The 14,660-nt window shown below is 27.8% G+C and overlaps 5 protein-coding genes across 5 annotated transcripts; 3 read left to right on the forward strand and 2 right to left on the reverse strand.

Annotated features, from left to right (window-relative positions):
- Positions 1-10,432: 10,432 nt before the first annotated feature.
- GO595_001320 (uncharacterized protein) lies at positions 10,433-11,044 on the forward strand (the record flags this gene model as incomplete). The annotated part of the gene is made up of 1 exon (XM_067914106.1): positions 10,433-11,044. The coding sequence occupies one exon, from the start codon at positions 10,433-10,435 to the stop codon at positions 11,042-11,044; it is 612 nt and encodes a 203-aa protein (XP_067778517.1).
- Positions 11,045-11,080: 36 nt separating this feature from the next.
- On the reverse strand, positions 11,081-11,716 carry GO595_001321 (ras-related protein RIC2-like; the record flags this gene model as incomplete). Its single annotated transcript, XM_067914107.1, has 1 exon — positions 11,081-11,716. One exon carries the CDS (start codon positions 11,714-11,716, stop codon positions 11,081-11,083), a length of 636 nt encoding a protein of 211 aa, XP_067778518.1.
- Positions 11,717-11,915: 199 nt separating this feature from the next.
- On the reverse strand, positions 11,916-13,049 carry GO595_001322 (uncharacterized protein; the record flags this gene model as incomplete). Its single annotated transcript, XM_067914108.1, has 1 exon — positions 11,916-13,049. One exon carries the CDS (start codon positions 13,047-13,049, stop codon positions 11,916-11,918), a length of 1,134 nt encoding a protein of 377 aa, XP_067778519.1.
- Positions 13,050-13,161: 112 nt separating this feature from the next.
- Positions 13,162-13,533, forward strand: GO595_001323 (uncharacterized protein; the record flags this gene model as incomplete). Its single annotated transcript, XM_067914109.1, has 1 exon — positions 13,162-13,533. The coding sequence occupies one exon, from the start codon at positions 13,162-13,164 to the stop codon at positions 13,531-13,533; it is 372 nt and encodes a 123-aa protein (XP_067778520.1).
- A 410-nt stretch (positions 13,534-13,943) lies between these two features.
- On the forward strand, positions 13,944-14,645 carry GO595_001324 (BTB/POZ domain containing protein; the record flags this gene model as incomplete). Its single annotated transcript, XM_067914110.1, has 1 exon — positions 13,944-14,645. The coding sequence occupies one exon, from the start codon at positions 13,944-13,946 to the stop codon at positions 14,643-14,645; it is 702 nt and encodes a 233-aa protein (XP_067778521.1).
- Positions 14,646-14,660: the final 15 nt, after the last annotated feature.

The following is a 14,660-nucleotide window of genomic DNA, read 5'->3' on the forward strand; positions in this document are numbered from 1 at the left end:
CACCGATTCTGCTTAAAAAGCAAACTACAGCGAATTATATTAATTCTGAAACACTTGAAAAACTTTTTACGTATTCTATTTCAATTATTTCTAATCCAAATTCAACTTTAACTGAATTTGAACAATCGATTCGAACAATTTCATCAATTTTATTCATAACAAACAAAGAATTACTTCCCGAAAAAATGTCAATAATTAAAAATTCACTTTCGAAAGAACTTCCAAAACATTTTCAAGTTTATGCATTACAAATATGTGATGATATAAGTGAATTAATATTAAATGAAAATGATTCATTAAATATCAAAACAACAAAAATTTTAGGTTTGTCACATTTAATTCTTCGTGATTATAATAATGAAACAAAATTTGAGCAAGTTTTAAATATTTTTATTTCTCTTTTAAATCAAGGAGTCGAAATTGAAATCAAAACAAAAATTATTGAAATTTTTTCGAATTTATCATTAATAATTACCAAAAATTTATTAACAAATGAAAAAATTTATAATTATTTGTCGAAAATTATTAAAACGTTTTTAAATGAAAAAAGTTCAAATTGGGTAATGAACATCGAATTACTTAAATTTATTCAAGTTTTCGATATCGAAATTGGTGAATTATTAATTAAAAACTATGAAAAGAAAGTTATAAACATAATTTTTAATCATTGTTTTTCTAAACAAACCCCATTAAGTTTAATTGCGTTAAAAACAATATCGAAAATAATTCGATATGATTCTGTTCCATATTTAACACATTTAATAATAACAAAAGTAAATTTTTTCGATGATTTTAATATGTATAAAGTTTTTCAATTAATTAATTTCGTTTCTAAATCTTTAAATCCTGAAATATTTGAATGCTTGGAATCAATTATAGTTGAGTCGATATTAATTAATTCCAGTTCAATAAAAGGAATTTTCGAGGGAATAAAATATTTAAATAAAATTTCATCGAAATATTTATCGAATGAAATTATTGAAATTTGTTTTGATTTAATTAATAATATTTATAAGTCATTTACTGGTAAAAGTTTAAATATTAATTCTAAAATTAATTCAGAACCTTTACCATTAATAACAATACTTATCGAAACTGATATTTTATTAAGAAATTTTGATGAAAATTTATATTTGTTAAAAACTATTAAACAATGTTTAAGATATATAATACGAAATGAAAATTATAAAGAAAACCTAACAATGTTATCTTTACAACTAATTCAAATATTCCCAATTGAGTCATTAAAGTTAATTACTAAAAGTAATTCATTAAATCAAATTCAAGCTGATTATTTTTTAGTACTTTTAAAAGATATAATTTTATCTTCAAATAATTTAAACGTTGTCAGTTTTTGCGTAAAGTATTATCAAAATTTTGTTAGTGATTTTGAGAATGATTCAATTATTGAATTAATTGAAAACTTTATAAATTCAAATATGATCCATAACGGTCGCCAATTATATATTTTTAATCAGTTTTTAACTAAATCTAAAAATTCAAACATATGTGAAAAATCTATACATAATTTAGATCAACCTAATAAAAATTTATTCTATTTTTTAAAGGAAGATTCATCAATTAATAATTTTGTTGAATGGATTAAAGATATACCATTTCAATATTATCCATTATTTGATTCTGAGTTTAAACAATTTCTTGAAGAAAACATAAATTTAATTGATACAATAATATGTGATTTACCACTTTCAACTGAACATTTTATATTTATCTCAAAACATATTAATTTATTTACTAAAGAAATAATTAATGAAATAAATAAACAACATAAACAAATTATATTTAAATATTTTTATAATGAGAAAATTATTATTAATAATAATATGATAAACGATGAAATACCAAAAATTTCTTCAATAATTCCATTCATATATAACAAACAAAATATTCCAAAAAATATAATTTTAATAAATAATTTTTTTAAATTCGCAAATCTTAAAATTGATGATGAAATATGTAACAAATTAATTCAACACTTATTTGATTTAAACTTTTATAATTTAGAAAATTCATTTAAATATATATTAAATAATGATATTAAACTAAATAAAAATGTTTTAGAAATGATTTATCAGAATAATAATAATTTAACAACAAAAACATTATTATATTTATCTAAATATATAAATAAAAATAAAATTGAAATTCCAAATTTTTTAATTAACAATAAAAATATTTCGATTGACTCAAAAATTACAATTTCGGATGCATATATACAGTTGAATCCACTTCAATACTTAAATGATCTCATTAAGAATTATAATTTTAAGTCAAAACAATCACTTTCATTAATATATTTCATGAACAAATTCGAAATCTCAATTGATATAATGTTAACATTTATAAACAAAAAAATTAAAAGAATTACTTCTGTTTCATCGATAAAACAACTTTTATACTTCTTAAGAATTCTTCAAATAGTTTTTAATGAAATTATTACAAAAAATAACAAAAAAAACATCACAAAAATTATAAATAATATAATTTCGAATATCGATTTCCTTTCTACTTGTCAATACATTAGTATTCATCAAGAAATAGCTAATTTAATATATTATTTCCCTTTCTTTGATATAAATGATTTGATTTTTGATGAATTAATTTTATATTTAAATAATTTTCATTCAATTTTCGGGAATTCAATGGTTTATTTGAAACCATCGGCTAATATATTTTTATATTCAAATAAATTAACAAAATGTTTATCTATTAATTCATTAAATGTATTTAATAATAAAATTCCTTCTTTTATTCTTAAATCACATACTTCTTTGATGATAATATTGAAATCTAATGAAAATATAAATTCATATTTTAATGTTATTTATCAATCAGTTATTAATGTGATTAAATCGATTGGCCGAAATCCAATTATCCAAAAAAGTATGTTAGAATTGATTAAAACAATTTTTTGGAATGATAAAAATAATCTGAAAGATTTAAAGAAAAATGTTTTTCCTGATTTAAAATATTTCGCTATGATTCAAGTGAAAAATAATTTTAAATTAAAAAATTTTTGTGCTGAAATATTAAATGTGATTTTGAATAATGATAATAACTTCGAAATTACGTTTTTTAATGAGATGAATTTAATAAATGGGAAGAAATTTGTTGACGAAATAAAAATGAAAGAGAATAATATTATTATTTGTATAAAGAAATTGTTCGGAAATATAAATTTAGTTAAAGAAAAATTTTTCTTGTTTTATGTTTTGTTTAATATTTTAATTAAAAAATTTAAAGAAGAACAAATAATAGAAAATAAAGAAAATATATTTGAAATAATAGAATCATTAAATTTAGAAGAAATGGAAAAATATGTTCTGAAAAAAGGAGTAACATTGGAAAAAACTGATGTTTTAAATGCTGCAATAGAAATAGAAAATAAAATGTTATAATAAACATAAATGTTTTTATTCATTTGTTTATTTAAAAAACATATCAAACAACATGAAATATATTATTCTTTTTCTTATATCAGTTATTACGAATTTTCCAAAGATAACCAATGCAATGAAGGCACACATGAAAAGCATAATTAACTTATTTTGTTTTAATTCAGATAGATTGAGAGATAAATGTTTGTTTTAAATTAGGACGACAAAAAGATAAAGAAAAATTAACAGAAGAAAAGACGACTGCAGAAGAGAGAGAAAAACAATTAGAAGAAAGTAAAAGTGTTCCTACTGAAGATCCACCTAAAAAGTTAAAAGAAAAATCACCAGGGGAACACAATAGTAAAAAAAAAATCGTGAACAACACTTTTCAAAAAGTGGTATCAATTTGTCAAAGTATCGTATTATTTTCACTACTTTACACCCTTGAGTTTACAGGTTTGGCCAAAGCCCGTACTTTTTAGATATCTCACAATTTCTTGGGTTGATCAGAAATAATTGAATATCGGTCGAACTTTTTGATATATTATTCATACCGGTTCTATTCAATAATTTGACTATGTGGCAAGCCAATTATCCTGATTTCAAACTAAGTCTCATGCAGACTTCCCCCTTAATGAAATTAATTCCCGGATTTTTTTTGCTCTATGGATTATATGATTGGCACAAGACATTTGCCACTAGGAACAGGTTTGAAATTCAATTAAATTATTCTGACTCTAAGGTAAGCAAATTTTACTCACAAATGTCACATTCTGAGAAATTGTTCTCTCAAGGAATTAAGAATCTGCCACACATTATTTATAATATTTGGTTTCTTACGGGTGTACAACCATCTAATTCAAAATATTCTTTAAATTTAATGAGCTTTCTAAGCTTTTATTTTGGTTCATCACAAATTTTCTCTGATATTTTTTTAGTCAAAATCATTTTAACATTTTTTTTATTTATCTGTATTTGTTATTTCTTGATCTCCAAAACAATAAAAAGTGTTCGAAATATCTTCAAAGAAGTCAATAACCAAAAAAATATGGCCTTTTTATTTATGATTCTATTTTTTGTGCATTCATTTGAAATATATAATTCAGAAACTCAAACGCTTACCATAACCAATTCTAGTGAATTTAATAAGAGAAACACATATAACACAGCATTACAAGTTAATATTAATGGTATTGATGATATTGAAGATAATGCCTTTGTGAGATGGACAACTTTGATCTCTGTAGAAATCGGGAACTCAGTTTATTCAATTGGTGAATATTCTTTTGGATATTGTACTTCTCTAGAAAACATAACTATTGGAGATAATGTTAAATCAATTGGCGATTATGCATTTCGACAATGTAGTAAATTAAACGAAATTAATTTCGGGGAAAATTTAACTTCAATTGGAGTTTATTCGTTTTATTTGTGTATATCTTTAACTGAAATAATAATTCCAGATTTAGTTTCATCGATAGGAAATTATGCATTCCGTGGATGTTCATCATTATTAAGTATTACAATCCCAGACTTAGTTAATGAAATTAATCTTTATACATTTCATTCATGTACAAGTCTAGAAACAGTTTTACTTGGAGAAAATATATCATCAATTAAGAATTACGCATTTATTTCATGTTCTTCATTAAAAAGCATCACAATTCCAAAATCAGTAACTTCGATTGGAACAGCTGTATTTATGGGATGTATAAGTTTGCAGACAATTCAAGTATCAAATGAAAATGAAAAATATTCTTCAAGTGGTGGTATTCTTTATAATAAGGCTGCTACAACACTTATTTGTTTTCCTGCTGGAAATTCTTATGCAAGTTTTCAAGTACCAAATACAGTTACAAAGATCGATTCTTATTCATTTTATCAATGTTCTTCATTAGGAAAAGTTTCTCTTCCAGATCCATTAACATCAGTTGGTAATTATGCATTTTATCAATGCTATAAAATAGAATCATTTACATTTGGTGAAAAAGTAAAAACAATTGGAAATTATGCATTTTATTCATGTATTTTAATAGGATCAATTGTAATCCCAGATAAAGTTACTAGTATTGGAACATATGCATTTAGTAATTGTACAAATATAGGAAAAGTTACACTTGGTGCAAAAGTTCAAAAAATTAATAATTTTGCATTTAGTCTCTGTATTTCATTAAAAACGATTCAAATTCCAGCCTCAGTTAATACAATTGGAACACACCCATTTATGGGATGTAAGTCACTTGAATTTATTGATGTATCAACTGAAAACTCTGATTATACAAATGATGATAATGGAATTCTTTATAACAAAAATAAGACCACACTCATTTGTTATCCAGCAGGAGTTACACAGCAATCATTTCAAATTTCAAACGCAATTATGACAATTAATGATTATGCGTTTTATCAATGTATATTTTTAGAAAATATAATAATTCCTGTTACAATAAATTCTATCGGTAATTATGTGTTTTATGAATGTTCATCATTATTAAACATTGAAATCCCAAATCAGATTACTTCAATTGGAGATTATGAGTTTTATAATTGTTCTGATTTAGAAACAGTAATAATCGGAACAAATGTAAAAACAATTGGAACTTATGCATTTTATTTTTGTACATCTTTAGCGAATATTAATATTCCAGAATCAATTACTTCAATTGGAAGTTATGCATTCTCTGAATGTTCTTTGTTATTACAAATAACAATTCCAAATTTAGTTTCTTTAATCGAAACATATTCATTTTATTCTTGTTCCAATTTAGCAAAAGTTAATATAGGTGAAAGTGTTATAACAATTGGTCCATCTGCTTTTCAACTATGTGAGAAATTAGAAACAGTAACAATTGAATCAAATTTGAAAGAAATTCAAAATAATGCATTTCGATCATGTTCTTCCTTATTGTATATTAATATTCCAAATTCAGTAACAACAATTGGAGCAAATTCATTTTATTCGTGTTCTAATTTAATGAATGTTACAATTCCTGATTCGGTTTTAACAATTGGAAGTTCGGTATTTTATCAATGTATAAATCTTGAAAAAGCAATTGTTGGTAATGGAGTTTCAACAGTTAGTAATAGTGCATTTCGTTATTGTAATAGTTTATATAATGTTTCATTTGGTAAAAATATAACAACATTTGAAAATTATGCATTTAGTAATTGCAAATCTTTATCAAACATTACAATTCCAATATCAACAACAACAATTGGAAATTATGCATTTTCTAAAACTATAATAACAAGCATCATAATTCCAAATTTAGTTACTTCAATTGGAAATTATGCTTTTTATTCATGTTCTGAACTTAAAATCGTTAATATTGGAAATAATGTGATATCTATTGGAACTTCTGCATTTCGCTCATGTATTTTATTAAAAAACATTTCTCTTGATGAAAATTTGGAAACAATTGGTCCATATGCATTTTATCAATGCCCTTTATTGACTTTAATTATTCCAAATTTAGTAACATCAATTGGAAATAATGCATTTTACAAATGCGTAGATTTAAAAACAGTTGTCATAGGAGAAAATGTTATAACGATTGGAAATAATGCATTTCAGCAATGTGAAAAATTAGAAGCAGTTCAAATTGGAAATAATGTAAATACAATTGGAACATCTTCATTTCAAGGATGCACTTTAATAACAAATATTACAATTCCCAATCTAGTAACATCAATTGGTAATTATGCATTTCAAAACTGCGAAGGTTTAGAAACAATAATCATTGGCGAAAGTGTTGAATCAATTGGAAGTTATGCATTTCAAAACTGTAATAATCTTAAATGTGTTTATTACACAGGATATACATCACCGAAATCCATAAATTCAAATGCATTCGAAAATGTACAAATAGGATATGTAATGACATCTGATTTATATGAAGAAACAACGTTTGGTAAATTTGATGTATCTAAAGGTTCATCAATTGAAGGATGTGCTCAATATCCTTGGCCAACGCATACGTTCACAAATTCAAATTCATTTACAAATTCAAACACATTTTCAAATACATTTACTAAATCAAACACATTTACAAAATCAAATACATTTTCGAGTTCAAATACATATACAAAATCAAATGTATTTACAAAATCAAATGTATTTACTAACTCAAATACATTTACTTCTTCGAAACCATTTGGTTTAACATTTATTAAGACACTAATTTATTCAGAATTAATTACACAAACAGTTATACCTAAAACTGTTACCACGAACACTATTACTCTTTCAATAATTAGTTCATCATATTCATATATTGAAACAATGTTTATTTATTATAACTATACAGTTATTGCATATTCATCATATATTTCATATTATACGGGATTTTATTCAATTGTTAAGCAAAATGAAAATATAACAAATAATGATCAAAGTAATTCTAATCTAATTATAATTATTGTTTGCGTTTGTGTGGCAGTAGTTATAATTGTTGTTGTACTTGTAATACTTTTAATCAGAATTAGAAATAAAAAGGAACACAACGAAGAAAGTGCTGTTGATGAAAATATGGATAATGACTATAACCTTTCAACTAATAACTTGTCAATGAATATATCCAATATTTCAGAAGATCCATTCGCTGAAGATTTCAAAGAAGATGAGTTCTTTGGTGCAATATAAAACAAAATTTTTATTTCTGCTACTTAGAAATAAATAAAATCGGATTAGTATTAATATTTTTTTTAGCATTTTTTTTTAAATTTTTATTAATTTTTAATATCATATAATTTTTAATAATTTTTGATCCCTTTGTTCTTATACATTTTAATTTTCATTTTACTTTTGCAATCCGAAATATTGATTCAATAATAATTCATTTTTTAGCATCATTTTTATATACATAATATTATTTTTTTTTGTTTATATTTGAAGAAATATGTTATTGAAACACTTTGTTCATTTTATTTCTTAAAAAGATTTTCAAAAAGTATTCAAAAACACATTTTTAATAAGATGAAGATGACAATACAAAATCAGAACTCGATGAAATTAAGTTTCGTTTTTTCTCACGTTCTTTTTTAAACTCCTGCTGCGATATATCTACAAGCCTGTAAAGTGAAATATCATCATATCTTTGCGTATCTTGCGTTTGGAAATTGCGGTCTGATGAATTCATTTCTTCCTCTTCATAGTAATCCTCATCAGATTGAGTAGTCTGTGTCTCCAAAGCGCATTGTGATTCAATAAATTGATAAAAGCGAAGCTTGTCTTTTTTAAGCTGAGGAGGAGAACAACTTCCTGATGACAGATCTTTTTGATCATCATCATCATCAATGTTTTTGGTTTCATGGGAAAGAAACTTTGGATTTATTTGAGTTTGTGTGTGTGATGTATTTGAAATCAAAGAATAATCACTTTCGTCTATTTGTTCTAACATATTTTCTTGTAATTCATCTGAGAATGAATCAATTACAAAATCTGATTCTGAAACAAAAGATTCGCTTTCAGAAAATTCAAAATGTATTTTGCCTTCAGAGTTTGGTGAACTTGGAATTTCGATAATTATCTGTGGAGAAGAATTTTTTTGAAACATAAATTTCTTTTTAAACGGTTGCGAGTAAAGTATTTAATTCTTGTGGGCGCCATTTTTTAAAATGGACGAAGTTGATTCCATAATTTTAAGTGTCCTTAAACTTCGAATGAACAAAACACGTTTTAATAAAAAGTCAATAACAGTTGGTGAAGTTGTAAATCTTTGCAATTCAGCTCAATCAACATTATCAAAGGATCCATTTCTTCTCAAATTAAATGGAGATTTTGTCGTGTGTGGTGATATCCATGGAAGCGTTGATGACTTGATTCGAATTTTCCATCATTTTGGTTATCCGCCAAAGTCAAATTATTTATTTTTAGGCGATTATGTTGATCGTGGCTATGCTTCTATTGAAGTCCTACTACTTTTATTCTCTCTTAAAATAAAATTTCCACAAAACATATACTTACTTCGAGGAAATCATGAATGCCATCAAGTTTGTTCAATTTATGGATTCCAAGCTGAGTGCTTTCGTAAATTGAATAAGCAATGTTATAACAAATTTTTAGAGTGCTTTCAACAATTATCAATAGCTGCCATTATTAATAACAAGATCATTTGCCTTCATGGAGGAATATCACCACAGATCAAAAAACTCAGCGTTTTAGAAGAATTAAAAAAACCTAGAAACATTCCAGATAGTGGGCCAATAGCAGATATCTTATGGAGTGATCCTGACAGATCTGTTAAAAAATATACTCCAAGCGAAAGAGGTGTTGGTTATTTATTCGGTTTTGAGCCTTTGATTGAATTTCTTGATAATAATGATTTACAAAATTTAATCAGATCACATGAAGTCTGTGAAAGGGGGTTTGAATATCCTTTTTTAGTACATAATAGTGGTAATGAATCACAACAAAAAAGACTTTTAACAATTTTCTCTTCATGTAATTATTGTGGAGATAGAAACGATGGAGCTGTTGCAAATGTGGTCAATCAAGATATTAATATCGTTACATTTAAATCTTTATCCAAAAACGAGTCCAAAAAATTCAGGGTTATTATCCCAGATTTCCTATTGGATAAATCAAATCCAAAGAAAAAACCAGAATTTGATGAAAATTGAATCAATTTAATTGATAGTTTTTTTTATAGAAATAAATTTCACCATAAAAAATTTTCTTGCTTTAGAACTCAACACATAAAATTGCCGATGACAGATGACATTTTGACAAACAAACATAGTCAAACACAAACTCTAAGTTTCATTTTTTGAATAGTTTATTCAATCCTTTTTTACTGTTTTTCGGTACAACAAAATTTACTTTTTATTTGGTACTCAAAAAAAAAGTTTTCAGTGCAAATAACCGAAAATAATTCAAAAATTGAATGCATTGGCGCCAAATGAAAAATCAAATGGCTGAAGAAGTACCAAATACAATCCCAAATGGATGTAAACCTTCACTTCCTTGTAATATACAACAGAAAAATATAATAATTTTTGAACCAAATCAATTCCAGAAATACAATCAATATCTAATGCAATCGTTTCCTTCAATTCACAACAAGAAACGATCTATTCAACAAAAAGCAAGTAAACCCAAACAACTTCCTTCAATTCTTGATGTATCCGATTCTTCTTCTAATGAAGTATACAAAGCAGCAATTGAAAATCCTAAAATGGTATTTTTTCCGCAAACATTACATTTTCTTCCAACTAACTGTTGGACTAATTCTGAAATTACCTTTGGTGAATTAATCACGAAATTTTTCCAACGCAAGAATAATTCAAATTGTCGATTTCCACATAAACTCTACAATGCACTTGTCATTGTTGAATGTAACCCAAGCATGTGGTTTCTTGTAGGTGTGCGATGGATTACAGATACAATCTTCAAAGTCGATAAATATATTTTTGGTCGACTTCTTGGTATCACCTCAATAGATGGTGGTTTGTTCCATTGCCAAGGGAACTTTGCGTCACATGGGTTTGTCGAACTTTCATATGATGAAGTCAGACAAATGCAAGAAAAGTCAATCAATTTATCTGATATTGACATGGACAGACTCCGTCTCATGAAGCATAAAAAGGGAACATTCACTAAGAACAGTAAAGAAGAAGAGATCGCAAAGTGTAAGTGGATGGAATAAAATTTTTGTAAATAAAAAAGAAAAAAATTTAATTCTTTAGCAGCACTTTTTATCTTCTTTTGTTTGCACTGGAACGCCAGGCTTTGGGTCGGGCGGGCTGAGTGCTTCTTTACCAGTTAGACCGTTCTTAGTGTACATTTCAACAATGGTAGTGATAAGTTGGTTAAATGCTTCTTCAACATTTGCGGTAGATTTGGCAGACGTTTCGAGAAAAAGAAGATTTTGGCTTTCGGCATATTTGATACCTTCTTCTTTACTGACTGAGCGTGAATCTTCCAAATCTGATTTATTTCCAATGAGCATTAAAATGATTTTTGGATCGGCTATGTCTCTTAATTCATTTAACCACCTGGAAACAGAATCAAATGATACAGAGGAGGTAATGTCATATAGAATCATTGCACCATTTGCTCCTTTGTAATAAGCAGATGTTATTGCACGATAGCGTTCTTGACCTGCTGTATCCCATATTTGAGTTTTAACTACTTTTCCATTAATATTCATTGTTTTGGTCGTGAACTCAACTCCAATTGTAGTTTTATTTTCTTCTGAAAATTGATGTCTAACAAATTGTGATAATAAATTGGTTTTCCCAACTCCAGAGTCACCAATAAGAATGATTTTCAATAGAAAGTCTGGGTCTTCCTCTTCGATTTGGGAAGAATCTTGCATGCTTGCAATGCCACTTTTGATAAAGATCGCTCAAAACGATAACGTCCACAGCGACGATAGCGTGCACACAATATTGACTTAAACCGCAAAAATGAAATAATTCAATGCGCTATGGCTTGATGTGGTAACAAAGAATAAATATTTATTAATTCGCTAAGTCCGAAATCATTGCTTAATGACACCTGATTCCTTAAGACTTTTATTTGTCGGAATCATTTGATTTACTTGACTTGCTTGTGTCACTCGAATCTGAATTATGTGACTTATCTGAATCCTTTGACTTCCCTGATTTACTCGAACGACTTGAGCTGCTTGACTTATTCACATCGCTTATTTTATCTGATTTATCCGAAGTATTTGAATCACTATTTGACTTGTCCGCTTTAGCTGATTTGATTGAACCATTTGAACTCCTTAACTTATCGGATTTGTCTGAGCTATTTGAACTATTTGACTTATCCCTTTTATCCGATTTGTTCGAATGATTTGATTGATCTGAACTATTTGATTTATCTGAACTTGACTGTTGCGATTTGTCTGACTTATGCGACGCATTCGATTTCTTTGAGCTATCACTTTCGGAACTTGAAGACGAACTTTCTGATGCGACGGGTGTAATCTCGAGCTGCGCTATTCTGTTTACCTCCGGTATTATCTGAACTTTTTCCTCCATTTCCGTCTCCGCGATGATGTAATCATCTTTCGAAAGGGAAAGATTCTTTAACACGAAATTTGATCGAAGTATTCTTCCGTCATATTGTAATCTTATAGACTTAGTTCCAATGTTTACCCATTTCGAGAGCTCTTTTATAGCAGTTTCGACTGTTGCATCGTTATCAAGATAAATACAATATGCTTCGCCTTGCATCATAATGAAATACTTTGTCTTTTCATGATTGTCAGCAATGATTTGCACATTAATTGGGTCTCTGGGCGAAGAAGAAATGGAGTGAACGAGCATTGGATCTTGAAGTGTTTGATTCCTACGATTTAAAATTACACGATCAACTGGTAAATGAAGCCGCGCAGATATTCGACTTTTTGTCTCGCTAACACTAGTGTTTGGACGCACAGGAAGAGATGATATTTCACCAGATGGAAGTGAATAATGAAACATATCATGATTATACTGTACTAATATTGGAATTCTATTTTGTAAAGATTTTAATGGCGTTGCGTCCTTTAGAACTTGGTTTTTTTGAGTAAGTTGGAAATTATTTGTTTTAATTAAATGCCTTATATCTTCGCGTATTGTTCGAACCGTGGAATTTAATGGGTACTTTCGCTTTAAAGGCTGATAAGATGGAATTTGGATTGTGAATTCGAAGCTCATGAAGACTTCCAAACGGTTTCATGAAACCAGTGTTTTGGGGTGCCCTGGCCTAACGATTGTGAACTCCTTACTCCAGTCAAAAAGTTTAAACCGGTTTGAAATTTGTTGGTGGATGAATTCCAAAGAGGGTAATTCAGTTAAAGATTATCCTTTGCCTTCCCCTTTCTCGCCATTTAGGTTTCCTATGGACCCTGGTGGAATGCCTGATTCACCAATGAAATTATATCCTTTTACTCCAAGAGATACCAATTGGAATCCAGAATTTGTTTCTCCAACATTATCTCCAAATGGTGACTTCTTCCCACTAAATACAGATGGTTGCCCTTCACCATCTAATATGTTATGTACTCAGGCAGAAAAAGAAAATACACAAAATACACAGACAACAACTGTTAATAATAACTTAGCTTTTAAGCCATTTGTATCTTTACAGAGCGTTGAGGCATGTGTAATGGCTCTCAGAAAATCATCTCCCTATCAATAAATCAATAAACTTTTTTTACGATAGCAAAACATCATCCCAAACATTGTTGTAACTTAGGTATTTTTAGAAGGAGAAATAGCTTTGAATGTACATTGTTGTCAAAGATTTTTTTTAATTATCTAAACAAGTTTTTCTGGTTTTATTCCTCTTTTTTATATAAAGCGTATCAAGAAGTTTTGAACCATAAAAATATCTTTTATTATTACACAAAAAAAGAAGAAATGTTTATTTATGAATATTTTATTTAAACGTTTTTTACTTTACCTTTTACCTTTCTTAGTCATGTAGTGATTATAAACATATGTTTTTTGATTAAACTTGAAGAAGATTTGGTTTCTTTTGCTGTGCTTGCAAAGAAGAATTAAATTCACTGAAACCGCTACGATAAACCGTTTACCAGTTTTCTCGCAATGTCTTATCCATGGGCTTCTCAGATGATTGAAGTCAGATCAAGAAGTGGGTGGTCTGCAAAAGTTTACGAACCTTTAATTCGCCATCGCTGGGCTTTTTATGCTCGTGATCCAGTTCAAGCATTAGCTAAGTTACAACAATTACCACCAAACACAATTCAAGCTATCTTAGAACACCTTTATGCAAATACCCCTGTTGCAAGAACAAACTTACCGGCCTTTAAAGCTTGCAAAATTGTTGATTCAATTCCATTCGAATCAACATTCCATCGAGACATGACAAGTCTCTTAGAAGACGAAACTTCTTGTGATTTTTCGCTTCTCCCAAGAGATTCTGAAGATCGTGTCAATGTTCATCGTTTTATGTTATTTGCGCGATCTGGTTTCTTCCGCCAGCAATTTGAACGAAATCCAACACTCTTCCAATTCAGAGATCCAAACATGGGCAAGACCGCTCTTCAAATGTTTGCTCGATATCTTTATACAGGAAAATTAGAACCTATTGATGTTGTTGGATTTGTTGATCTATTTGGCGCTGGAAAGAATTATCAATTCCGAGACCCAGAAGAACTGGATTTTCTTGCAATGAATGCGCTTTCAAAATTGCTTTCACCACAAAATGCCGTTGAAGTAAAGGCAAGAGCAGAGGAACGTGGAATTAGAGAAGTTGTTGATCTTGTACAGCAACATTTCCCCTGCTAAACTAATGAATAAAAA

Source organism: Histomonas meleagridis, assembly GCF_020186115.1.
Source record: "Histomonas meleagridis strain 2922-C6/04-10x chromosome Unknown contig_130, whole genome shotgun sequence".
In the NCBI taxonomy this organism is placed as follows: domain Eukaryota; phylum Parabasalia; order Tritrichomonadida; family Dientamoebidae; genus Histomonas; species Histomonas meleagridis.